This window comes from Gallus gallus, chromosome 2 (genome assembly GCF_016699485.2).
Source record: "Gallus gallus isolate bGalGal1 chromosome 2, bGalGal1.mat.broiler.GRCg7b, whole genome shotgun sequence".
NCBI classification, from domain to species: domain Eukaryota; kingdom Metazoa; phylum Chordata; class Aves; order Galliformes; family Phasianidae; genus Gallus; species Gallus gallus.
Window position 1 is genome coordinate 42,187,482 of NC_052533.1, and position 26,603 is coordinate 42,214,084.

The window sequence follows — 26,603 nt, forward strand, 5'->3', positions numbered from 1 at the left end:
TTTACTTCTGCTTCTCTGTGTGTATACTGATGCATCTAGACTTTAATTACCTAGTATAATATCAAGTATTGCTAGTAATTAAATGATGCTGGTGTTTCATACTTGTAGTAACATTGAGTAAAATATCTTGCAGTGCGGTAACTGCTTATTAAAGCTTGACTCATTAAATGTGTTATCCAAGTTACTAAAAATACTGATGTTAGATGCAAGCTGGTTAAAGACTGGAGGCTGGGATTTCAGTAACATCAGATACTTCATTTGTTCAGGAGAGCAACAGTAGCTTTGAGCTTAATTATGCTTTTTATTTTTAGATGTATACTTCTTAAACCACAAATTTGCAGAGGATTTTAATCTTCCTCAGATTATAGGAAATGCAGTAATGTGTATGCAAGCAAAAACGTAACAGTAAGCATTAATTTTTTTGCTTCACTAAGTAACGTGTTTTATGTTATAGGTAAAATATGAGTGCCTTTCGGAGGAAATAAAAATAGGGGATTATTATTTGAGGTTGTTACTGGAAGAAGATGAAACTGAAGAGAGTGGAGCAATCAAAAAATCGTGAGTTATTACTAAAATCTTCTCTTACTCTGAAGTTCTCTGTTTTCTTTTCTAAGATCTCTTCTCTTTCCTAGATATGAATTCTTCAATGAGCTCTACCATCGCTTCTTGCTTACCCCGAAAGTAAATATGAAATGCCTATGTCTGCAAGCATTGGCCATTGTTTATGGAAGATGTCATGAAGAAATAGGACCGTTTTCTGATACTAAATACATTGTTGGGATGTTAGAACGGGTAAGCATTATATAAAACAATGTGATACAATAGTTAATATATAGCTAGTTCAGCATATGCTGAGATTCTTCAAGTTGCTGTGAAATTTGAAACGAGCACAAGAAACAAAGCTTCTGAGAGGATGACATTGTTTCTGGTCATATTTGGAAATGCTGACTTTAAGAATAATGGCAACAACCTCAGACTTAATTAAATGGTAGCCTTAGATGGACATGTGCCATGGATTGTGTTTTAATGGTAACTGCTTTGGCCGTTCAGTGTGTCTGCTGAATTATGTTTGACTACACATACAACTTGTAAAAATAATCTCCATGTAATCTGAAGAAGGGGTTTCTTTGCTCAACATTGGTGTGGGTTTTAGATATGGCTGCTTTAAGTGAAACTGAACCGGTCTCTTATTTTGCCTTGATTCTTGATAGAGGAAAAAAGACAATGGTAGAAAGAAAGAAGACTTTCCAATTTCAGTAGCAGAAAGCTGTGCGTAAATAATGCATTTAATTAGTAGTATTATTTAGGGCAAGAAAAAAGTAAATGGGTCTTTGTGGGCACAACTGTATTGATTCTTGAAGGTAACTTCTCATATGCTATCAAACACTAATTTGTTCTCTTCTGCTGCAATAGTGCACTGATAGGCTTGAGCGGGATAGACTGATACTGTTTCTCAACAAGTTGATTCTTAATAAGGTAAGGTACACCTGTACACTTAACAGTTCGTGGGTCTTTCAGCTGTTTAAAATGGTCTGAAGTAGTCATTCAGGTTTAACTTTAAAAAAAAAATTAGATCTCAAAGCAGGCTTTAAAGCAGTGTATTCTGGGTTATGGTAACTGTTGGTTATTGGTGAGAAAGCTGAAGGAAATGTGTAGGTATTCTGGTGGTCACACCATCCTGGGCACTTTAGCTAATGCTTTAACTTTTCTCACAATAGATTCTTGGATAAAACTGTTCAGTACTTGTAACAACTCTTATCAAGAAAATGGTTTTGTTAACTCAGTTCATCCATTAACAGAAAAATGTGAAGGACCTTATGGATTCAAATGGAATTAGAATCCTTGTGGATCTGCTCACTCTAGCACATCTTCACACAAGCAGAGCTACAGTGCCTCTGCAGGTATGCAGCCTTTGTTTCTTATTATTCATATATTGCTCTGCTAAAAGGACCATACTTAAAAAAATCAGTGTTTTTGTTAAATTTCCTGTAGAAATGTGATAGTTGCACTGACGCTGATCTTATCGATTTTTAGAGCAATGTGATTGAGGCAGCACCTGATATGAAGAGGGAGAGTGAGAAAGAATGGTACTTTGGCAATGCTGACAAAGAAAGGAGTGGTCCTTACAGCTTTCAAGAGGTATTTATCTGCTTCTAACTCAAGTTTGATGGAAGAAATTTCCATCTGGATGATGGGACGTTGTGCCAAGAACCAGGTCTGCTAAGAGTATAGAAAACGTGGGACCAAAGACCTAGTTTTGAAACAAATACTGATATAACAGTTACTATAGCAATTGTTGTAGCTTCCACCTTCTGTTACATAAATTCTTAGTTCATCTTAAGGGACAAATCTTAGGTTTCTGCGGTTGGAACTCTCTTCACAGCACTGCAGTAGCTGTGTGCCTCAAGTGACTCGGCTCTTCTAACCTAAAAGTTGTAGGTCTCTTTCCTGTCTGACTGTTTGGGTGAGTGGAAAGAGAAATAGGGACATGGATGAGTTGAAAAAATACAGTGAACTTCCTATGTCTAAATTCTCCAGAAAAGCTTTGATCAGTTCTGTTACAGTAGCAGTCACTCTGACATCTCAGTCACTCTTCCCAGTAGCAAATGAAAACTTCAAATGCCTTTGGCAATACTGTCTATCGCTTTGTGCCCTGATTTTGCAGTGACTAATCTGTCTGTATTTCCTTCATGTTTACTGACTGGTTCTGTTAGAATTCATGGAATGTCTGCAATTCTGAATGCATGAATGAACTAATTGATCTCTTGTCTTGCAATAGATGCAGGAACTATGGGATAGCGGAAAGCTGACTTCAAAAACGCGTTGCTGGGCTCAAGGTATGGATGGCTGGCGACCATTACAAGTCATTCCTCAGCTGAAGTGGTGCTTGCTTGCCAGTGGCCAGGCTGTGTTGAATGAGACTGACCTTGCTACGCTTATACTCAACATGCTCATCACAATGTGTGGATATTTTCCCAGCAGGTAAACACTAATTTTCTGCAGAAGTGGTTAACTTCCTCTTGCAGACAGATGACTGCAACTTCTGTCTTCACACTTGTCTTAGAACCCAAGTAGTATGGTAATGAACAGTATTAAAGATCCTTTTAGTATTAGTAATTAGTCCTGTGGTTAAATATTTTGTAAGTGAGACAGTACTAATGCTGTGATAGGAGCTGCAGGAATCTATGTACAGGCTTTGTACGTTCTTAATGCACAGCAACATAGCCTTGTTCTGATCAAGGCTCTCATTTAACTTGGAAATAAAGCGCCTTTACTGTATAATATTAAACCACACTTCCAAAGTCTGATTTAAAAAAAAAACTTAAAAAGAATGGCACTGAATCTGATCTCAATAGCTTGATAATTATGGCTTAATAAAGTCGTTCATTCTTGCAGGAGAAAAGACATGTCGTCTTAATGCATTACCAATTTATTTTTTTCAGGGATCAAGACAACGCTATTATAAGGCCTTTGCCTAGAGTGAAGAGACTCCTGTCAGATAGTACTTGCCTTCCTCATATCACTCAGGTAATCAACTGCCCAAAAACGCATGGAAATGAGGAAAAGTCTGACTTGGAACTTGCTTCTGTATGAAGTATTCCTTAAATGAAATTTTGAAGTTGAATTGCTTGTCCTGATACTGAATTGGTTAAAACTGGAATTTTGGATAGGTAGTTTGAGTTACTTGAGCAGCTAATGTGTAAATGCTTGTTCTTTGATTTCAGCTGCTGCTGACTTTTGATCCTATACTTGTGGAAAAAGTTGCTATATTGTTGTTTCATGTCATGCAAGATAACCCTCAGTTACCTCGTTTCTATTTGAGTGGAGTGTTCTTCTTTATCATGATGTACACGGGTTCCAATGTACTTCCTATTGCAAGGTGAGGAAAAAGAATAACTTAAAATTCCTCTTGACCAGTTGTACCTGAAATGGCTACTGCTCTAAACACTCCTGGGAATGTTTTGTTAGAGCCAAAATGAGATTGCATGGAAACACTCTCTTCTAAAAGAATCATCTTCACACGGTCAAGTCAGCTGCTAACAACATGAATTGCTTATGACCCTCCCAGGGAGGGAAGTGTTGTCTTGTTTCGTCTATGAAATGATGCAGGAAGGATTTCGTAGGGAAAGGCTGTCTCTGTCAGCTTCTGTTTTCAGTTGTTTGTTTGTTTTTTTATGTGGAAGAAACAAGCTTTTGGGAACAAGACCTTCAAACTGAAGTGGTGAACACAAGGCAACACTTAAACATAGAAATACTTAGTGGGGTTCCCAAGATTTTCATGGATTTTGTTCAGATTCGTTCAATGGTTATTGTTACTCTTTTATTTTGAAGTGAATGTGTGAGACTGGCCAGCTGGGTTATATTGCTCTGCTTATCTTTCAAAGGTGTTTTAAGTATCAATTAAAACAGAAAATACTGTTTCTTTTCTAGGTTTCTGAAATATGCACATACAAAGCAAGCCTTCAAGTCTGAAGAAGTGAGTAAATTATAAAAAATAGTTTCCTGTTTCCAAATAGTTTTGCAAGTGACCTGTGGTTGCTTCAACAGTACTTCATGCTTTTCTCAGTTCCTAATAATTAAAGATCTGTAAGGGAGAGGTGAGGAGGGTCTTGCAGATATGGAGTTGGTTAGGAAGGCTGAATTCAGATTAAATTTGAGATGACAGTGTCATGTTTTTTTTTACAGACTAAAAGTCAAGATATAGTTCAAAGAAGTATACTTGGACATGTTCTTCCTGAAGCAATGGTGTGTTACTTGGAAAATTATGAGCCAGAAAAATTTTCAGAGATATTCCTTGGGGAATTTGACACTCCAGAAGCAATTTGGAGCAATGAAATGAGGTAACCTTTTCTTTTTTTCCTGTCAGAGGGATGAATCTGAACAGCTACGTCTCATGCTGAATAGGTCTTAGTTTTAACTTGTCTGAAGTCTAAAATAGCTATTTTCCATGTTTGTACTGCATGCCTCTTTTGCGTTCTGCATGGGCAATGTCCTGTGCTTCTATCAAAAATAGCAGGCAGGGAGATTGGCAGAAAGAAGGGGATTTTTTTTTTTTCCTGTGAACATCTGACAATGTTTTACATCTATCTGTGTGGTACTCGAGTTCCTTTCATGTGTGGAGAATGCACTACCTCTGCCGACTGCGTTATACTTACATTCATTTACTGCTATCACCTGTCTAGGAGAGTCAACTCTAACATGAGAATAAAATTTTAAGGTTTTCCAAGTAGAGAGAAATTGAGGGAGGAAAAATGTCACTTTGGGTTATTTTTTTAAATAGCTTCATGACAGAATAGGGCAACAGTCCCTTCTGGAACTTGGCATATATCTTGGGGAAATCTTTCTGTTAGAAGTTGTTGAATGCACCTTCTGCATTTACCATATTTTGAGGACTGTGCTTAGCAAGTGTCCAACCTAACTTTGTAACTTTCAGACGTCTTATGATAGAGAAGATTGCTGCTCATCTTGCTGATTTCACTCCTCGCCTTCAAAGCAATACAAGGGCACTCTACCAATACTGCCCTATCCCAGTTATCAACTATCCACAACTGGAAAATGAACTGTTCTGTAATATTTATTACCTCAAACATCTTTGTGATACACTGAGATTTCCAGACTGGCCAATTAAAGATCCAGTAAGTAAAATTCTAAGAATTTTAGAACTCATTCAGTTCTTCTTCTTTCAGGCTCATAAAAGTGGGATTTGTAACAAAACGTAAGGAAACCAAGTGCTATGTTTGTTGGAAGTAAATAATCAATCCTGTCTTTTCAGTTAATAAGCAAAGAGGTTAAACATTGCTTTATCTTAAAACAGAATAGACCTCATGCTATGTAGCAGCCAGAGGTTAAGCAATTCTTGTAGAGGCTTTAAAAAAACAAAAAGAAACCACCATCCAACCACTCAAAAAACTTCAGTGTTTCAGTGAACATCAGCTGGTGGGGAAAAAAACATGTCTTAGTTCTTATTTGTCTGTGATGGAGAGGAAACAGCAGCTTGATACTAACTGAATTGATAAGATCTTGATACAATTAGCAGTCTAGACCTATCTAGTCAATTTAACTTATTTATGCAGCTTTATGGTTCTTGTAGCTGTGAATTATTACATATCATTTAAGTGCTTCTCCCTCTTCTGTTGTGACTCTTCCATAAACATGTAGGCAGTCTAAATCTTGAATAAAATGTAGCACTGCAGTGAAGCAAAGTCTTGATGCCTTATCTGATTGGAGGGAGAACTGTAATTATTAACGGTAAAAGGATGAGGTTAATAGTCTCTGAATTCAGGCTGATGGGTGATAAGGATATGTTTACAGCAAAGTGTGGCTTTAATAAAGACGTGTACTGCATTGAGTATGAATGAAATGCTAATGAACTGTAATTATTTAGATCAAACTTCTGAAAGATACGCTAGAAGCCTGGAAGAAGGAGGTGGAAAAGAAGCCACCTACCATGTCAATAGATGATGCTTATGAAGTTCTTAACCTTCCCAAAGGACAAGGACAGTAAGTTGTTTTTAATGTATAAAGTTGCACGTAACTACACTTGAATAATTCCTGTACAGTGAACAAATTGAAGCTTATTGCCAGCACTTGCAACCAGTTACTGGTTGCAGTTCAGTTATATCTAGTACCCATGTTGTTCACAGTGGAAGACTGCTTTTTTTCTAAGATACAGAGTGTGGAAAATCCAGCTCTGTTTCTTTGAGAGAATAACTGTGAAATTTTCAGATGAACTGAAACGGGAAAAATGCTTTGAGCTGTCCCTTAACTTGCACTAGGCTATTCTACATGGTGAATATTAGACTAAAGCATATTAAGCAGGGAATAAGGCAGAAGCTGAATATGCTTAAAGTAGAACTCAGTTTCTCTAATATTCCTTCCTTCCACCTGCCAAATCTTGTCCTTTCCCTTGATGATAGCAGTGGAATTTCTTACTCAGTACCTTGCCACTTGTTTTTAACTTCAGGCCTCTAGAAGAAAAATACCACTCTTTTGTAGTAGTGCATCAAGAGCTGTACACTTACTACAAGTTATGAACTCAGACATCTAGACTTTTAACTTTATCACTAACAGCTCATTTGTATTCTTCTTATAAAATACCCAGTGTCTTTAAGTTTCTTCTGGTTAGTATATCTGAGCAAGAGGTGCTGAAATTTCTGTTTTGTGGCTGCATGACTGCCTGGTCAGTTCAGGTGATGGAGCGGGATTCTCAAATTGAAATAGAGAGCCTTGTTGTTTTCACTTAATTTCAGGTACTACTGTTAATAGTACTTTGAGAATTCAGGCTTGGTTTTTTGATGTTATTTGGTGTAACGGGATTTGTTTTCTGACAGGCATGAGGAAAGCAAGATCAGGAAAGCTTATTTCAGACTGGCCCAAAAATATCACCCAGACAAGAATCCAGAAGGCAGGGTATGTATAACTAATACTAATAAATGGAGACAACTGCTGCTGTTTTAAGAATTCTTAATGTCCATTTTAATTTTCTATCTCCCTCCTACACATTATATCTTTATTTGTATTACAGGATTCCAGCTAGTACTGCAGATGAGTAGTTCAACTGATATTGCTTAACAAATGTTAGGATTTTCACAGTAAACTCTTGTATAATCAGATCAAACCACATGTCAGAAAGCATCTAGTTTAAACAGTTACTCTGCATGTAAAGAAGCTAATAGCTCACTTTCAAAGACACTGAGTCCTCTGCCCACTCTTACTATCAGTTAAACTTATTTTCTTGTAACAGACACTTAGTTTTAGTCTTTTTCCTATAGTGGGGTTCAGAAAATAGAAGAAAACGCAACTGTGAACAAGCGTTCTTGAGGTTATTCAGAATATTTTCTGAAGCATAATAAGGCAACAAAACCAGCATAGTGGCTGATGGATGTTCTGTTTTACCTGCGTACAAATTGAGCTGTAGACTTGTAGTAATTTGGAAGTTGTTATCTTTATTTGCAGGATATGTTTGAGAAAGTTAATAAAGCTTACGAGTTTCTATGCACAAAGTCTGCTAAAGTGATAGATGGGCCAGATCCTGAAAACATCATCTTGATTTTGAAAACTCAAAGCATCCTCTTCAACAGGCATAAGGAAGGTAGGCATGCTATCTCAGAAGAATGTTTTAAATTCATTTCTTTATTGGACATTGTGGTCAGCTTTAACCTTTAAAGTTCTTTAGTCTGCATTCTGTTGGTCTAGTTTCTGGCTCGCCACAGCATTATGTCAGTCTGGTAGAGGGCTTCAAAGTAGGACTTCTTTCCACAAGATAACATTTCTAAGTAAACCTAATTAGAAAAAGCTTAAGTAGCTTTTTGAAATTCTCTGCTCCAATACTGATCAGTTTGAATCTTCCTCCATACATAACTGAGAATAACTTTTTGTCTATTCAGAAAGGTCCTCACTAGCACTGAGTAACTAGACAACAGATTCTGGGTATATCTGAGATTTCTCATTGTAATAACCACGTAAGTGTAATCATGCAGAAATTCTGTCTGGAGTCCCCTGATGGGTGAGCTGTAACGCCACCTCTTCCAGGACCTGAATGAGAAGTGGGGGGGGTATGGTTTGATTACTCTACTCCCAGGCCCTAACTGCAGTTCCTCCCTGGCAGCTGCTGAAGTGTCCAGAAGTTGCAGAGCCAAACATGTTCCACTGTGCGTGTTACAGTATAACATTAAATGGAAAATGTCATATGCAATCATAACTTTGTTGTGTGGAGGCAGTAGTGTTACTGTAGATTTAAGTAGGTTTGCTCAGTCATCTCCTTAGCTGCTTCTTTTTTTATCACTTCTGGCCTCAAAAGTGATGAAAAATAAAACTACTTAAAACAGAATTGCTGTGTCAAACAAATGGGACCTTACATGCTCCTTAAACCCTAAGACAGTCCTGGCTTAGGGAAGACTAATAGCAAAGCTGTACAGATGTTTTCTTGGAGGTGGACATTGTTTGGAAAGCTAGTAGCTTGGGGGCTTTGTGATCTATAGATAAGTCTTTTTTTATCTTGAGGTATTTTTTTTCATGAATCTGTCCCTTATATTTTGTTAGCATCTCACATGAACAATGTGATGTGTCAGGGAGTTGGATTGTGTGGGCTGCTTCCTCTTATTCTCATTTTCCTAAGCGTTGGCTTTCTTTGACTCTTAGTCTTTATATGTTCCACTGATAAGTATGTTATGGTTAAATGGCATAAACTTTGCCTATATGTAATCTTCAAGACCTTTCTTTTTTCAGAGTTGAAACCTTACAAGTACGCAGGCTATCCTATGCTGATTAAGACTATTACCATTGAAACATCAGATGACCTCTTGTTTTCCAAAGAATCTCCACTGTTGCCTGCTGCCACAGAACTTGCTTTCCATACAGTCAATTGTTCAGCATTAAATGCAGAAGAACTGAGAAGAGAAAATGGAATGGAGGTAGATTGAAAGAAACTTATCGAAGGTGGTTTTGTTGGTTTTAAGTCTTTTCCACAACAGAAAACTTTAGATTCCTCAATGCAAAGGTCATCAGATACATTAAGGGATCGTTCTTGAGACCTAATTCCATTTGTACATATTTTCTTTTCTGGACATAGAGAAATCTCTTGCAGAGTACACTCCTTTCCAGTCTTAAACTTGTAGGCTGAACTGTGGAAAAGAAAACTATATATGATGTTTATCTACTTATTTATCTGACTCTGAGGGCTTCTGTATTCTGTATGTGAAACAACGATAAACATGCAGAAGCCACTTAAGCAGAAATGTTTTTTGTGCATGTTTGCTCATATATGAATGCTGTCCACTGTTGTCAAGCCCCAGATGCTAGTACCAGCACTTGGAAGGAATTTTTTCCTACAAAGCATGTGAGTGAGCAATAGACTGCTTTGTCAAATAGGAATTCCCTTCAGCCAGTATATACGGGCTTACCAAACCTGTTTTACTTCTGCCAACCTTTGTCAGTTTTTGTGACTGAACTCACATATCATCCAATCCTCACAGGTGTTGCAAGAAGCATTTAATCGTTGTGTGGCAGTCTTGACTCATTCTAGTAAGCCAGATGATATGTCTGTACAGGTAAGTTGTAGCAACTGTAATTTACATCAGTCTTCTGAGAAACTGTGTGTATGTATATATTTTTAAAAAGATGAGTTTGTAAACATACATTTCCCTTCCAATTGGTGCCAATGATGTATTTCTTTTTATAGGTGTGTGGATATATTAGTAAATGTTACAGTGTGGCAGCTCAGTTTGAGGAATGCAGAGAGAAAATTACAGAAATGCCTAACATCATTAAGGACCTCTGTAGGTTACTGTATTATGGCAAGGTAAGAGCTCTTGTCCTTTTCCTAAATGAATACTTAACTATTAAATGTTTAGGGCAGTCTTCTCGTTTTAAGGCAAATAGGAACATAGTAGAAAAGACTTTTGTAAGATCCCAGTTTATTTTTATGGGATACAGAACTCTAGTGCCTTGTTTTTAATTTTTCTGTTTGTCTCAGTTTTGTATCAGTGCCTGTTCTTTAGTCCCTGCAGCGCACATGCATTGCCATAAAACACTTGCCTGGGGACCTATGCTACCTTCAGTTGTCATTCCGCTAGCTCATCCACACTCATTTCTAGTCTTAAGAAATAACTATTCCAAGTTCCCTTGAAGGATGCTGACTAACTAGCTATATTTGTTGGCTACCAGACATTGGAATTCAACCACATATGTTTTGTCATCTTCATCTAACTGCTGATTAACAAGTTTTGACCCTAACTTTTTGCTTGCTAAGGCAGCCAGTTGGCTTTTGTTTGTTACAAGTACTGAAGTGAACTTTTTGCCTTTCAGAACATACCACGAGTAGCTTCTCTGGGAGTAGAGTGTGTGAGCTCCTTTGCTTTAGATTATTGGCTGCAAACACACTTGTTCCAAGCGGGAGTTCTGTGGTACCTGCTGGGTTACCTCTTCAACTATGACTACACACTAGAAGAGAGCGGTATTCAGAAGAGTGAAGATTCTAATCACCAGGTAATGTTGAAAAGGTGCAGGATTTCAGACACCATGGGTGGTTGTTTGCCATCTTTTACTAATAAAATAAGTGTACTCAAATATTTTTAGCATCAGTGAATTGCATGAACAAATGTTAAAACTTAAGAACAATGATTTGTAGTAGATTTCACACAGGGGAGAATTTCTATGTACAGTTAACAGTAAAAAGGTAAATTTGTGCTAGGAGAAGGAAAAACAACTTCTCTGGAGTCTCAACTAGTGATTCCATGGACATATCTAACATAATACTGCAGCGCTGCATTGTTACTTTGGCCTATGGCTACCTAAGTGGTTCAAACTCCATTTTAACTAGTGACCCTTTAAGTTGGGCACTTCTTCCTCGGCTACTGAGTAGGATGAGCTTTGAACAGTGTTTTATTTAATAACTCTTGTAGCACTGTTGGAAAAGGCATATACTGTTATTTGACAGCTGCTAGCAGGAACTGTTTTCTGACCAAAAGCCATCTAGTGTAACACTTTCTGTAGCTTTTGGCTCATTTCAGTGACCCAGTTTTTTCTACTTGTGTAACTACATCTGCTGAGCCAGTAACAGTATTAGGTGTCAATGCATAATCAGTGATGCAGGTAAGTAGAGAACATGAGTTTTGTTCATCTTGGTGTGATAGCGTTGGATGCATTTTTCTAGTTATTGTGGTACTTTTCCAGTTAGTTCTTCTCTTAAAGCTGCTCTTATATTTTTCAGGAGGTAGCAAATAGCCTTGCTAAACTCAGTCTGCTAGCCTTGAGTCGACTTGGAGGGTATCTCTCTGAAGAACAAGCTACACCTGAAAACCCAGCAATCAGAAAAAGCTTGGCTGGAATGCTGACACCCTATATTGCAAGGAAACTTGCTGTGGTCAGTGCTACTGAGGTAAGCATCTGTTGGCCAAAACTTTCTCTAGGGAGTTATGGAAGAAGTAATTCGTCACTTGTAACATTCTTAAAGCACAGGGCTCTCTTACACCAACTTGGTACAGAGAACAGCAGTGTAATTTTTCTCTGCAGCTGGAGTAATGGCAATGACAACAAAAAAAAACTATTTTAGCCTCAGGCTCAATGGACAGAATCAACAGCCCGTGGAATAAGATCTGCAAGACAAACATAGAAGGAAAGAAGCTGAGCGAAGTGTTGGTAGTTTAAGGACTATAATGTTAGAGAGTGATGTCTAAACTTTTAAATAACAGTGCTGAGGAAATCATCTACGTACTGTTGCAGTTAATTGCTACCCACTGTCAAAACCAGGAGAATCTGAAGTGCAGCTTGAGGAAGAATAAAGAGAAATTAAAATATAGACTGTGCTGTACCAAATAACTAACGTGTTTTTCCTGGTATTTGGAAAGCTTGACACTTTAAACCTGCATATGAAACTCAGATTAGATAAACTTACCATGAAACATGGAGATTAAAACTTAGCTTTGGTTATGCAGAGTACATGTGGTAAATAATGTATCTTCCTTGTCTCTTAGACCCTGAAGATGCTTAACAGTAATACAGAGAACCCCTACTTAATCTGGAACAACGGAACAAGAGCTGAATTACTTGAGTTCTTGGAATCTCAACAAGAAAGCATGATTAAGAGAGTAAGATGTTCCGTATTTCAAAAATGAATCAATAGTAATGGGATTTAAATAGTAATGGGACCATAAAAGATCAATAGTAATGGGATTTAAAACTGTTTCATGTTTTGGTACATCTGCTTATAATACAGTGGTATCGGTGAGCGGAAAACTTTGACGGGTATCTGTTTTAAGCGTTGTCTATTTCATTGCCCAGGTTATTGCTTTATCCTTTCTACATGGTTATTTGCTTTCTGAGCTTGACCTGCTTGTCTCTTTGTTTAAAGGGTGAATGTGACAAGAGCTATGGATCTGATTTTGTCTTCAGTGACCACGCGAAAGAGCTTATTGTGGGAGAAATTTTTGTTAGGGTCTACAATGAGGTTCCTACCTTCCAACTAGAGGTGAGAGCTGGCTGGAATCTTTTTGTTCAAACCCAAACTATTATTGGAATGTTACTCTATTTCTGTTGGTACAAATGAATGAAAAAAAGGATTTTATGGAAGTTATGGCCAACAGAGTGAGTGTGTTCTGGGATGTTTCTACTGGAGCAGAATAAACTAACAAGAATGAGTTTGTCGTGAAGATATGCTGCTGTGGATGGTTTAATACCTTTCTTCTACAAGCTTGTACTGCAGACGCTCAGATCAATACCAGGAGGTGGTGATTGTGCCAGTTGGCTTTGCTTCCTGTCTATACTTAAGAACAGCTATACAAGTACAATACAAGTACAAAACAAATACAGGCTATTAAGCAATTGATGTAGCTTTCTAAGGGTGTGTTAACGTGTTATTAGAATTAACATGGGTCAAATGCTATAGCTACAATAGTAGGAAAAATGCTTCTAGTTTGGGAAGAACTGTTATATGTGGGGTAAGTAATTTGGCCACGTGTTTCTGTAGTATGAATACTGATGCATTGCTTGAAAATGTTCTCATCTCTTCAAAGCTTCCTAAAGCATTTGCTGCAAGCCTTCTGGATTACATAGGTTCACAAGCACAATACCTTCATACATTAATGGCAATAACACAGACTGGGAAAGTAGAATCCAATCAACACGGAGATCGGTTACGGAGAGTTGAAATGGCTCTGGAGGCTCTGAGAAATGTGATAAAACACAATCCAGGTAGGCTTAAAAAAAAAAAACACTTTGCTCATTGTCTTTCTTAAAGACAGACTTAAAATACAGAACTCTAGTCTTAAGCTTCCTTCTAGCTTGAAAGAGCTTTGCTGGCTAACAGACCTTAATATTCTTGGTAGGCTATATATAGGCTTGGTTTTGTGGTGGGATTTTTTTCTGGAGAACACTATATGTATTAGTTTTCTGCAAAATCTGAGCCTTATCTATCTTCTCTGAAACACTAGCTTTTAACTTTAACTCTGGGCCTGCCGTTGCCAAGAGTACTTAAATAACTTTCTGTAATCCTTTGAAGAATCTGAGATTTTAACTTCCTTGCATCAAACAAGCAAAAAAGAACCCTCTGGACCTGAGTACTGCACAACAATACACCTAAACATGTCAGCATCTTACTAAGCAGGAAGAGAGAATGCTCTTGAGAGCAGTCAGAAAACATCTATGAGTACATGTCAAAGGAACTCAGACTGGAGAAGTCTAAGATGCTATGATTGAAGACATTCTTGTTGGTTGTAACAGCAATTGGTGTACGCTTATGGCTTCTAGTGATAGAGAACCCAGCCTGAGAATAACCTGTATCTGGCAACTGATTGTGAAGGTAGCTATTACTGTTGCAGAGATCAGGAAACTGAGCTGCAAGAATCAAACAGGTGTACAAGAAATACTGGTGAATCAGTGATACTTCAAATAAGCAAACTTCCTTATTTGTCTTGTAAAAATGCATATAACTAGGTAATCCAAAAACAAGTGCTGTCTCTTGCCTTAGAGGAAGCATCCTATTCTTTTGAAATACTGTTGACCTGAGATTTTGTGGAGGCTAGATTTAATTCTGCAGTAGTTGCTGTGTTGTAGGAGCTGATGTAATTACTGTAATTACTGGACTATATATAAGCAGTAGTCTTTACCACCTCTTTGCAAGTCAAATGCGGACTCAGGATGGTTTTCAGTGAATGTTTGGACAAATGTGAAGTGAATCATTTTTGATCTCTTCCAGGTTCTGAGTGTGAATGTATAGGCCACTTTAAGTTGATATTCTCCCTTCTGCGTGTTCATGGAGCTGGCCAGGTGCAGCAGTTGGCTCTGGAGGTAAAAACAAACAAAAAAGCAACAAAAAGTCCCCAACCAATCAGCATATATCAACCTGATTATGTAACTTAAGAGTAGCATCTAAAACATGTCAGAGTCTGGGGTCCAAGCTGTCAGGCAGCTGCTTTGAGGAACAAGTTATAGCTTATGTCCTTGTCCCCTTCTCTGACATAAGTCAATTTGATGTCAGGATTAAATGCTGTATATTGGCTAGTAAGTTGCTTCATCATACACTGCATTTTTCTTAACGATGTCTGAAAAGCTGGAATGTAATCAAGCCTTGCTTTTTCACTTTTACAGGTAGTGAACATAGTAACAAGTAACCAAGAATGTGTTAACAACATTGCAGAAGCGATGGTTCTTGCGAACTTGCTGGCACTCCTGCATTCCTTACCTTCGAGTATGTACTGTGTAATTCTTGGAGTCTTGCAAGGCAAAGTGCTCCAATTCAAAAACTAGTTTGAATGGAGCTGACTGTGCTTACTATTAACTGCAGTGTTAAAACACTGTTTCAGTGGGGATGATTACAAAAACCATTCTAAGTCACCTGATTACCTTAAACGTGTGAGCTTGAAGCATTTGAATTTCAGATATTCAAGTTGTATTTGAATTGCATGTAATTTAGTTGACTAACTGTTTTAATGAATTTGGTAGTAAACATTCAATTAATTTGCTGTATGAGAATGTCTGATTGATGTTCCGTATTAGTTCTTTGAGTTAAGAACTTTGCTACGTAGCTTATTAATACTTCTTATCTTGACAGGTCGGCAGCTTGTCCTTGAAACTTTGTATGCTTTGACATCTAGCACTAAAATAATTAAAGAGGCCATGGCAAAAGGTACGGTAGTAAATCAAAATCCCATTTTTCTGAAACATGACTTAAAATGACAGCGGTCAAATCAGTAAATCTGTACTACCTGTGACTAGAGAAAAGCTCGAATGCTTTCTTATTTCTTTGTACAGGTGCTTTAATCTACTTGCTAGATATGTTCTGCAACTCAACTCATCCACAGGTCCGAGCCCAAACAGCGGAGCTCTTTGCCAAAATGACTGCCGATAAGCTGGTGGGTCCAAAGGTAAGGATCGTAACGGCTCAAGTTAGAACTCTTATCTTGACAGTGCCAACCTCTCTAAAGACTGAACGAAACCAACTCTTCTGCAACTTAAACGTTCGTGTGTAGAGCGAGCTATTTTTCTCAAAGAAGAGTTAACTTTTAATTTCTGAATGGGCTGTTAGAGTGAATAAAACACTTCTGTTAATAAGCAGTTTGGTTTCCATTCGTAACGACTGTAACGTTAGATACCTAGACTTCAAACCTCACACTAGCTAGCTCTGTTTAAAGTCACAGCACTGTTCTGTTTTGTAGCTGCACTTCCTGGACTTCTCAACTTGTTCTGTCAGTAAGCATTGTTTTGTTTCGGGTGCTATGGTTTACTAAAGGTCAGTTGTGTACATCCTTCCTAGGTTAGGATTATGCTGATGAAATTTTTACCTGGAGTCTTCATGGATGCTATGAGAGACAACCCCGAAGCTGCTGTTCATATCTTTGAGGGAACTCATGAAAATCCAGAGTTAATTTGGAATGACAACTCCAGGGAGAAAGTATCAACAACAGTTCGAGAAATGATGCTTGAGTACGTAAAGAGCTGCTGCCTATGTATTTCCTCAGCTGAGACACTCTTAGTGGTAGTGAATGGCAACAAAATGTTCCTCCTTCATATGGCAAATGTTAGAAGAAATGAGAGACAGAAAGGAGCATGAGAGGTCCTAGAGAACAGACGCAGGATGATCAACAACCACGCTTGCTGCACAGAGGCCATACTTCACTCCTACACTACCTTCAGGCTTACCAGAGGGTGACAACTGGGGAGTTCCCCTTCATAACAAGGGGAAGATGGAAAACCAAACACCCACAGGCCAAAACTGATAGCAGTCTTGGTATTTCCATTGTACTATTTCTTACCGTCTGTAAACTCAGATAGTAGTAGCTCTGTAGCCAGCCTCTGCTTCTGTTTTCAGAGCCTCCTTTGCATGTATGAGAGTGAATAACAATTTTGAAATAGAACTTGAAGTTTTGACATAGCCATGAATTACTGGAATCAGGAGCCTGTAAAATATAGGCTTTATATATTGTCTCTTAGTACGTATGACAAACTGCAGAGTAGAGACTATTGATCCACCCTGCATACCTGGAACGGTTCAGCTTTTACCTGCTTCTCAGCTCATTCCAAATGAAATTTGTTATTTTTCCATGGCAATACCACGTCTCTACCAGAGTCACTACAGAAACTATCACAGAGCTCTGTCTGTAAGAAGTAGAATCTTTGCAATGCATACATTACTGAAACTTGCTCCCTGTTGTATCCTGTCTGTTTAACAGTGACCCGAATGTGATGCATGCATTACGTAGGTCAGTGCTCACTGCCACAAGATTTGGGAGGAGGAGAATGGGGTTTAAAAACTACTGGAACTAACTTAGAAATGATGGAGGGAGACTGATATGGTACCAAGCAGGAAAGGAACACTGCTGTGTTATTTTTACTGCTCTTTAAAACATACCTTTATTTTATAGGCACTTTAAACTTCAGAGGGACAACCCTGACGCTAACTGGAAGGTAAAAGTATACTTTTTCTGCTTGGGGTCTCCCCGGGAGACTGTAAGACAGCTGATAATACATGCATGTATGTAACTTTCTGCTGCTGTACTTTCTTCTTTCTCAGAGTATCAACAGGAACTCAATGCTGCGATGACTATTTTATTTTCAATACTACTTGTACTTGGAAATCAGACACTTAGCAGTATTTTTGCCAGGAATACTCTGAGTTCTCTGACAGTTCAGGTCATTCTAAGACTTAAATAATTCAGTGACCACGGGGAGTACTAGTTTGCTGGAAGAAGTCCTGTGTACTTGTACTTGTACCTGTATTTATTAGGTAGCTGTAGTAAACTACCAGGTGAAAAGTCAGTCAGTGTTCAGAAACATTAATAACACACTGAATCTCAAAGATGATTATCCTGAACTGTTCCATTGTGTCAGGTCTATCGGGAACAATTACTGGTTTTGCAAATGCTCCTTGCTAAGCAATAACTCCGTGTTGTTTGTAACTTAACAGCTGCCTGAAGACTTTGCTGTGGTGTATGGTGAGGCAGATGGTGAACTTTCAGTGGGAGGAGTCTTCTTAAGGATATTTATTGCCCAGCCGGCCTGGGTTTTACGGAAACCAAGAGAATTTCTCATTGCGCTGCTGGAAAAGTTTACTGAACTACTGGAGAAAAATAACCCTCATGTAAGATGATTGTTTTTCTAACTCTACTCTTTGAGTTTGTCTAGTAGTCTCACGCTGCTGGTCTTTTAGTAACTGATTGACTTTGATTCTCACACCTTCTTTGAACCATGAATTATTTGTTTGCCTGCTCAACGTAAAAGCGTGTAGGTACGCTGAAGCAACTTCTACATATGCGTAATTCTAAAGTCCCTGAAGCCACAGAAGTATCTCATAAGTCTTAGAGGCTTATGTTACAGTAATGACAAGACTTAAATTGTTATTCAGTGACTGGCCAACCTAACAAAATAGCGCTTGTTTTATGCAGCCTAATAACTTTCATGCCTTCACGATTCAAGTGTCCTTCTGCAACTCCAATTTCCCACTCTGATGGTGTAAATTATGTGACCTAAATAAGGTTCCCACCTAAGAACTAGCTTAATGCAGAAGAGTTAATGTTAGGTAGTTTAAATAAGCTAGTAGCTTAATTAACTGAATTTTTAAACACCATTCTCACAGCTTCTAGCTTATATCTGCAGGGAGACAACTAAATTGCACACTGAATAAAACAGATATCTTTATTACAAACACACGATGGCAGTCTGTGTAAGCATGCAAAACACAGTGTGTGTCAGTGCTGCTGTGCACTGCAGAAACTTCCAAAGCATTTAAGAGGCTTTACAGTGTTGTGATTCTCCTGGACGTGTTAGCGTGTGCTGCTGTGCGTATGTAGGCTGCAGCCAAACATCAGGTTCTCTAGTTGGTGAAAATGGTACTTAATTTATATGTAATCTGTTCCAGAGATTCAGTGGATGTCTCCTACTGTTGGAGCTGATGGCATTCTCCTAAACTTTTTGCTTTAAGTCTCAGTGCAAAGCCACACGATATGACCATTAGGAACGCAGTGTATACTGTAATGTGGAACAATAGAGAAATGTTACGTATGTAAGGCTTCACTGAGTTATATTTTCTGGTTTTGTTTTTTTCTCCAGGGAGAAACCTTAGAAACCATTACCACAGCAACTGTGTGCCTGTTCAGTGCCCAGCCTCAGCTAGCTGATCAAGTCCCTCCCCTCGGTCATCTTCACAAGATACTCCAAGCTATGAACCACAAGAACAACGCCATTCCTAAAAGTGCCATTCGGGTCGTGCACATACTGTCTGACAATGAGGTGCTGAATCATCTGAGCATTCAAGGAGAAAAGCGTAGCTGGAGTATTTGTATCACTTAGTGGTGCTCGTAGAAGGGCGTTATTCTGGCTGTAAATACTGCATGCTGGGTGAACATCTGATGGAGAATTGATAGAATAAAGGAAACATTATTTCTTGTGGAGGCTTTAGAGGTGGCTGACCGGATCTGGCATAAAGTAAACTGCTCTGATTTCTTTCTTCATAGCTTTGTGTTCGAGCGATGGCATCACTTGAGACCATTAGCCCTCTCATGAATGGAATGAAGAAGAGACCAGATGTAATTGGTGTGGCCTGTGAAGCACTTAATCGAATGTTTCAGAAGGAACAAAATGACTTAGTAGCCCAAGTAAGTATGTTCTCATTCTGTAAAGATGTGATATTTGGCTATCAAGTCTGCTTGTAAGAACAGAGGTACCTCTATGTGCTGTGGTTGACATGCCCAAAGGACAGGATGCCATTCAGGCAGACCTAGACAGGCTTGAACGTGGCCCTAGGAGAACCTGATGAGGTTCAACGAATCCCAGAGCAAGGTCTTGCACCTGGGTTGTGGCAACCCCCCACCATCAGTACAAGCTGGGGGATGCAAGGATGGAGCACAGCCCTGCTGGAAAGGACTTGGAGGCACTGATGGATGGCAACATGGCCTTTCAGTATTTAAAGGGGGACTGTAAGAAATAAGGGGACAGGCTCTTCAGCAGGGTCTGTTGTGACAGGACAAGGGGAAATGGTTTCAGACTAAGAGGGGAGATTTAGACTGGACATAAGGAAGAAGTTTTTTTACCACAGTAAGGGTGGTGAAGGTTGTCTAGGGATGTGGTGGGTGCCCCATCCCTGGGGACATTCAACATCAGGCTGGATGGGGCTCTGAGCACCTGATAGAGCTGTAGGTGTCCCTGTTCACTGCAGGGGAGTTGGACTAGATGACCTCTAAGGGCCCCTTCCAACTCAAATGATTCTGTGATTCAACTCAAGTGTCCAGGAGACCTTCCAGAAGCCATCTAATTAATGTGCTTTTCATGTTGGAAAGAAGTCAGGAATCCAAAATGCAGATTTGGTCAAAGATGTTGCCCAAGCATTGAAGCTGCTTGTATTACGGTAGTGTTGTCTTTTGTCTGCTGAGGAAGCATAACACGGAAGCAGCAGGTAATTCAACTGATCTTACACCTATGCAGAGCAGGATTGTTGGTTAGTATTTTTGCTTTTGCTTATCTGTATTTGGGAGGCTCAGGAACTACTGACTAGTTAAAGAAATGCTTCACAATAGCTGTCGTTACTTCTGGTTCACACAAAAAGGAATCCAACAATGTAAAACACGGAACATCTGGAGCATCCTAGTCCATATTAAGATGACTCATTTGTGGATGTTTGCAGGCTTTGAAAGCAGATTTGGTCCCTTATCTTCTAAAACTACTTGAAGGTATTGGTCTTGAGAACCTGGAAAGCCCATCTGCAACAAAAGCTCAGATTGTTAAAGCTCTGAAATCCATGTCTCGCAGCCTACAGTATGGAGAACAGGTATGTACTGAAAAGCGTTGAACTGAGTTTTCTGAGTATGGAACATCCAACTCTGAACACCCCTTGTTGAAGATTAAGATGATTGTAATAAGATGATTATGGCTGCCATGAGCATCATTCCACCTGAAACATTACTAAGACATAACTACAAAATCATGATGCGTTAGAGCTTGTCAGTCCTGGTTTCCTGTGGAGGAGGCACTGACTCAATGCACAGTGAAGAGCAGTAGGTAGAAACACAAATTCCAAGTGCAAGAAGTATTCTATCACTGCCTGTAGCTTTACTGATGTGTCTTCGGAACTGTTGGCAGAAATGTAAATCGTTTTGTTGTTGTTGTTTGTCTTGAATGCTTTTCTAGACAACTGCAGCAGTTATGGATGGAAATAGGTTCAAATTCTTTTCTCATGCTGTTGTTGAATGCTTTTCAAAGCTAAGGCCTACTTGCAGGAAAGACTTGTCCTTATCTTGCTGCAGTATAGCAAAAGTCCTTCATGCTGTAGATACGTGGCAAACAAATGCTTGCAGTGTTGCTTTTCCTCGTTGCCTGACAAGCAGGATGAGGGAGAAAGTCAAACAACTAAATGACTTTTCTTTATGGGCTATTAAATAAACATTTACCCACACAGTTCAAATGGAAAAAAACAAATTGCTGCAGTCTCCTTGTAAATGTGTGATTCTGCATTCCAGCCTGTGATATTTGGTGATCCTTTCAGAAAGTTTCACTTCTGGAAAATAAGTTTGTTCCCATAGAATGTTGTAAGTGTCACTTACTGCCTTAATATCTTCAAATACTACAGGTAAATGACATTCTGTCTCGTTCTTCTGTGTGGAGTGCCTTCAAAGATCAGAAACATGACTTGTTCATTTCTGAGACTCAAACAGCAGGATACCTCACAGGTGAACAACCCCTTCCTATTTTTTTTTGGTCCTGAATCATACTGAACTGCTAACTCAGTTGTCAGACTTAGCTCTGGAGGTGGTGCTTATTCTCAGTATCTCGTGCCATCACTCAGCCTGAACATTGAATGCTGTATAAATACCTGAAGTTTCTAAGAACATTTTTAGTGAGTTAATTTTCTTCTGATAGAGAATGTATTTCTCTGGATAGCCTTTCCTGTACCTACTTGTAAAATAATCAGAAATGTAATCTGGACTCCGACAGGTCCTGCAGGTTACACCCGTGACAGATTTAATCAAATCTAATGAACGAGGGCAACTTCTTACTCCTTCTCAGGATCAGTCTACTTTGGTTTTAGAGCAGATTGTTTTCTGAAGTTGGTGTTGGAGGAATCAATAAAACTCCTCAGAATTGAAGACTTTGAAAGGCAGTGACGCTTCACGTCGCTGAATGATATTAATTTTGCCTTGTGAATTATGCCGTGTAGTGTAGGGTGTTTGGTCATAGCATAGAACAGTTTAAATGCCAGCAGCCCTGAGTTTGAAGCCATGTTCCTTTCTGTGGTGGGCATGGCCTCATACCTGCACGTGGAGCTTGCAGCACACATGAACTCAGCTGTGGTGCCCTCTAGGTGAGTCCCTTGCTGGTACCATCAGGACTGGAGCTGTGCCCCATGGTGCCACCACTCTCACTTCTAGTGTGGAAGAGCACTTACGCCTTTCTGGCAATACACAAAGCAAACAATGTGAACTTCTTGCTGTTAACAGCATGGCAGTTTAGCCTCCCAGCTATGGGCTTAGTCTTTAGCGACAGGGCAGTGTGAAGGCTTCCAACGCTCTGTGGAACTTTCTCATTTTATTTAATATAGGAATCTTGATTTAAGATTTGATTAAGAGCACAACTGAAATAATGAGGTACAAACCAGATGGCTACATAGACAGAAAAGTTTCTTGCAAGGTACTGGCATGTATTCTGAGAAAATGAAGCAAGAGCTTGTAAAATCTAGAATTTGAGATTGTAGGAGCAGATGTTTATGTGCCAATAACTCTTATGTCTTTTCCCAAGAGAATACTTCAGCTCTGAACAAGAGTTCACTGTTTCTTGCAGAAATTTACTGTATGTTGCACCACTGCTATTTAATGCCACTTTGACAAAGAATAATTGAATGCTTCACGCAGTCGGTGCTGAATTCCGTGGTATTTCTTAAATACTATGAATTAAAAATGCAAAGTAAACTCTGGCTGAAGCTGTCTACCAGGAACTGTCAGGCTTCAGACTGGAGGCAGTGTGGCTATCTAAACTGTGCTGCATTTAGACTGCTTAACGTTTAACTGCTTGCAGATATAGAATGAAGATGCTGTACAAATGCAAACTACAGATGGAAACCAAACTACAGGCTTTATTTTTAACCTGCTTTACCTTGTATTCTGCCTTTGTTTGCTTCAAATTGCTTTGCTATTTGCACTTCCCTTGAAACTTCCCTTGCTTATTTCTCTTCCCTCAGGTGTCTCTTCTCCTTCCCTTCTAACTGGCAGCAGTCCCCTTCACCTGAGAAGTGGGCTTTAGATCTGCTCTGCCAGGCAGCTTGCTAACTTCTGTGTAGCTCTCTAAAGCAGGTAGATACCGTCTTGCAAAATGCACGCTGCATTTGCTGCGTTCCAAGTAACAGATGCATGCCACAGAATGAACACGTGTGTTCCCAGACTGCAAAAACACTGACAAACCTGCCCTTCTTTCTGCACGCAGCAGTAGGCAACTAAAAACTGCAGCGCTGATACTTGCTGGTATTATGGATGAAGTGAGCTTCTCAAGTATGTTAGGAATGCTCCTTATTGGAAAAGCTTGAGGAATAAGAGCACTGGTGGAACTGTTGCACTGGGCTGTTCATGAGTGGGTCTGCAGGTGCCACTGAGGTGCTGCAAAGAGTCCCATTCCAAAGGCAGGGATCACCTCAGCAGTGGTGCTGCTTGCTCGATTCTCCTGCTTGCAGCAGTGTAGGACTGTTTGTGCTGAGATAAACCATGCTCTGGTGTTCTGGCTCCTTGCTGTAGTGTGGGAAGGGAGGGTGGGTAATAAAGGGAGGAAATAGAGGAGAAATCAGAGAGGATGATTTATGGGGAGAGCAAAGGAGCAAGCAGAACCTACCACATCCAAGATCTTCATTGTATGCTGGTGGTCTGATACCAGGTCAGTCACTTATTGATGCAAAAACACGTTGAGAGTTGGCAGTTTTCTAGTCATTAATCTGATAAGAATCACTGTTGAAAAAACTTGTGCTGCAGCGTGAGGTGTTACTGTTTGTTGTATGTTTGTTTCCTTATGACTAAGTGTTAATTCGGAGCCTGGGGGGGGCTATGGCTGCAGTGCAAAGCTGAGTTTTTAAGCAAGGGCACAAGGAGCTGTCATAGAGAAGTGCAGGGGAGTTCTGCCTGGTCATAAGGCAGCACGCTGTGCTTCCGTTTCCCATAAGTGCCTGGGAAATCCTTCCTAGTAGTAGAGCTCGTGCCCAAAGGCATTTCACTTCTGCAGTGGTTCCTCTCAATGGTGAAGGAAATCCACCTCCTCTTTACTGCCCCTTCTGTGGTGGAAGATGAGATGGATAATGCTGTTGTTTGGGTTTTTTCTTTACTTGGCACATCAGAAAAAAGCTGAGTGAGTCTGAGATTGCTCTACGTAGGCTACCCCACTTAATGACTGAGGGAACTACACTGCCTTAACTCCTTGTGTTCCTAGACTCCAAAGAGTCCAAATGAAAGCTTTTAAACACTTGTCTGGCTGACCAGACGGTTCCCTCTGTGTTACCGGAGAGAATTAGAATAGGATGCCTCTGTTTGAAGGGGCCTACAAAGATGACAGAGCCTAAAATTAGGCTGTTTTATCACTTTTCAGAACTGAACCTAACCATTGGTGTTCTGTTTTCTTTCCAAAAGGCCCTGGAGTTGCGGGTTACCTTACTGCAGGGACGACGTCATCTGTAATGCCCAACATACCACCCTCGGTAGACAACGAGGTGGGAGATGTCAGCTAAGGACTGGAATCTCTCATCAAAGAGACACAAAGGCAGACCGGCCAGTGATGAGGAACCGCGTTTTCCTCCAACAAGTTGAAGTGAAATTACTGCCTTTCCAAGTGTTTAATGACAGTGTTATTCCTTTTTCTATGACTGTTTTTTTTAGGAAAAAGTTGTCAGTGACTCTATCACACTGCAACGTAAGAAAGCACTCTGTGGATCAGCTGAAATGGGTACGCAAGAATTTTTTCTTGTTGTACGTAAGCACATTTTGTTCCTTTGTATTTGTTTACAAGACTGTGAATCAAACTTTCCTAGTTTTTATATTTTATGAAATAGCATGACTGGAGTTGAGCTACAGTCTAGAGGAATTGGGCTAAAATCACTTTGACCTCACCAACCCCCACTAAAAAGGCATCCCTTCTTTTCCCAGTCGGACACGATCACTCCCCACTGAACATGACTTCCAAAGGGGTTGTCCCTGTACCGGTTCACTGATGTCCTTAATCATTAACATTATTTCCCTGAGATCAAACAGCATTAGACATTCGTACGTATAACTGGCTTTACCAAACTGAAAAAGCTTCAGCAAAAAAAACCTTCAAGTTGACATGTTATGTAAGAGATTAGTGTAATTGTGAAATGTTCTATACATTATCCAGTATATAAAAACTTTCTATATTTGAGTGTACATTATACAGATCATTCATATGTACATAAAATTTTAAAATAAAGGGAATTAAGAGCCTTGTTAATGAGATAAAAGTGGTGTTCTTACGTAGCAGTTCTTTAAGGGCACGGGGAAGTCAGGGTGGTCAGAAGCCTTACAGAGTGTGGCTAAACTGGGTTCCTGGCAACGCTTGCTTGGAGAAACATATGGATGTTTTGACTATGGAGCAGAACTCCTAAACCACAACAGTGTAGGTTTTCATATTTGAAATGCACTTCAGCAACTGACTTGTTGACATTCTTAACTCCTGAGGAAACGTTCTTGGCAGGAAGCAAGAGGAAACCAAGACAAATGGAAATGTAGATTGTTACTTGACTGCTTGACAGGAGCTCTAATCTCTTATTTTTCAGATGTAATGAATTGATATGAAGAAACTTATTTGCAGGAAGCTTCCAACTGTAAATACTTTGCCTTATTGCTACTCTGAGTTGAGCAGCTTTTGCTAAAACACCTTTCAGGTGACCGCTCACAGAGTTTGGTTCGGTCTTCAGGTTGAGACTGCAGCAAGTTCTGATTTTAAGCTGGGCAGCTATGTACGTTCTGTGAGCTCTCCCATCAGGCTAGGGTTGGTTGTTTATGCAGAAAGAAGACACTTGTTACCCGTGGTTAGTTGTTGTTAGTTGTTGATCAACCCTGTATAAGCTGAAAAGCCCTATCTTAATAGAACTACTGATGGTGCAGTTTCCTCTGCTTCGTTTGGTTGTATTAATGAGTTGTGTTGTAAGTAACTTGAGTCAAAGGTGGATTGTTAGTGAGGAACTGTGACCTTTGGGAACTTCACAGAGGGACACAAAGTAGCAGAGCTGGGTTTGAGAGCAGTGGCCACGAACTGCCCTGCGCTAGTCAGCATTAGTCCCACACTTCAGCCCTTCAGCAGGGAAGGTGCCACCTAAGCTCAGATATCTTTAAGAAAGAACTGGAGCCAGGAGGAGGCTTGAGGATGCACAACGCAGGATGCAAGGGAAGACTAAAAGGGTGCCTATGAGGAGAAAAGGGAGGAGATGACTTTGAACAAAGTAAGGAACAGCTATAGATGATCTGCTATGTCTTAGCCCTGACCTCCTGCACTGCACATCCCCTGACTTGGGGGGGGGGGGGAAGGACTGAGTGTAATGTTCAGTGAAAAGGAGGAGAGGGAGAAGGGGTGAGGAAAGAGGACTGGACTGAAGCCATGTTCCGGAAAGTGGAAGAAAGGCATTTCTGTGTCAT

At 39.6% G+C, this 26,603-nt stretch overlaps 1 protein-coding gene across 4 annotated transcripts in view; it reads left to right on the forward strand.

Moving 5' to 3' along the window:
* Window positions 1-25,429, forward strand: part of DNAJC13 (DnaJ heat shock protein family (Hsp40) member C13) — a 53,763-nt gene extending 28,334 nt beyond the window's left edge. For 3 of the 4 annotated variants that reach the window (XM_004939445.5, XM_418787.7, XM_046928918.1), the window contains 34 exons: window positions 455-558; window positions 633-792; window positions 1,414-1,476; window positions 1,800-1,901; window positions 2,035-2,139; window positions 2,780-2,982; window positions 3,444-3,528; window positions 3,726-3,880; window positions 4,432-4,477; window positions 4,687-4,841; window positions 5,435-5,636; window positions 6,386-6,501; window positions 7,332-7,410; window positions 7,957-8,092; window positions 9,229-9,413; window positions 9,975-10,049; window positions 10,181-10,300; window positions 10,807-10,986; window positions 11,711-11,878; window positions 12,474-12,587; window positions 12,851-12,967; window positions 13,512-13,689; window positions 14,693-14,784; window positions 15,085-15,184; window positions 15,548-15,622; window positions 15,748-15,860; window positions 16,250-16,419; window positions 17,358-17,400; window positions 17,900-18,073; window positions 19,042-19,221; window positions 19,446-19,586; window positions 20,612-20,755; window positions 21,554-21,653; window positions 24,585-25,429. In XM_004939445.5, the coding sequence (XP_004939502.2) occupies window positions 455-558; window positions 633-792; window positions 1,414-1,476; window positions 1,800-1,901; window positions 2,035-2,139; window positions 2,780-2,982; window positions 3,444-3,528; window positions 3,726-3,880; window positions 4,432-4,477; window positions 4,687-4,841; window positions 5,435-5,636; window positions 6,386-6,501; window positions 7,332-7,410; window positions 7,957-8,092; window positions 9,229-9,413; window positions 9,975-10,049; window positions 10,181-10,300; window positions 10,807-10,986; window positions 11,711-11,878; window positions 12,474-12,587; window positions 12,851-12,967; window positions 13,512-13,689; window positions 14,693-14,784; window positions 15,085-15,184; window positions 15,548-15,622; window positions 15,748-15,860; window positions 16,250-16,419; window positions 17,358-17,400; window positions 17,900-18,073; window positions 19,042-19,221; window positions 19,446-19,586; window positions 20,612-20,755; window positions 21,554-21,653; window positions 24,585-24,682 (4,278 nt within the window). In that variant the 3' untranslated portion in view covers window positions 24,683-25,429. Of the gene's footprint in view, window positions 1-454; window positions 559-632; window positions 793-1,413; window positions 1,477-1,799; window positions 1,902-2,034; window positions 2,140-2,779; window positions 2,983-3,443; window positions 3,529-3,725; window positions 3,881-4,431; window positions 4,478-4,686; window positions 4,842-5,434; window positions 5,637-6,385; window positions 6,502-7,331; window positions 7,411-7,956; window positions 8,093-9,228; window positions 9,414-9,974; window positions 10,050-10,180; window positions 10,301-10,806; window positions 10,987-11,710; window positions 11,879-12,473; window positions 12,588-12,850; window positions 12,968-13,511; window positions 13,690-14,692; window positions 14,785-15,084; window positions 15,185-15,547; window positions 15,623-15,747; window positions 15,861-16,249; window positions 16,420-17,357; window positions 17,401-17,899; window positions 18,074-19,041; window positions 19,222-19,445; window positions 19,587-20,611; window positions 20,756-21,553; window positions 21,654-23,158; window positions 23,271-24,584 lie in introns of those variants that run through there. The other variant, XM_040696665.2, reaches the window with a different exon arrangement.
* The last annotated feature ends 1,174 nt before the right edge of the window (window positions 25,430-26,603 follow it).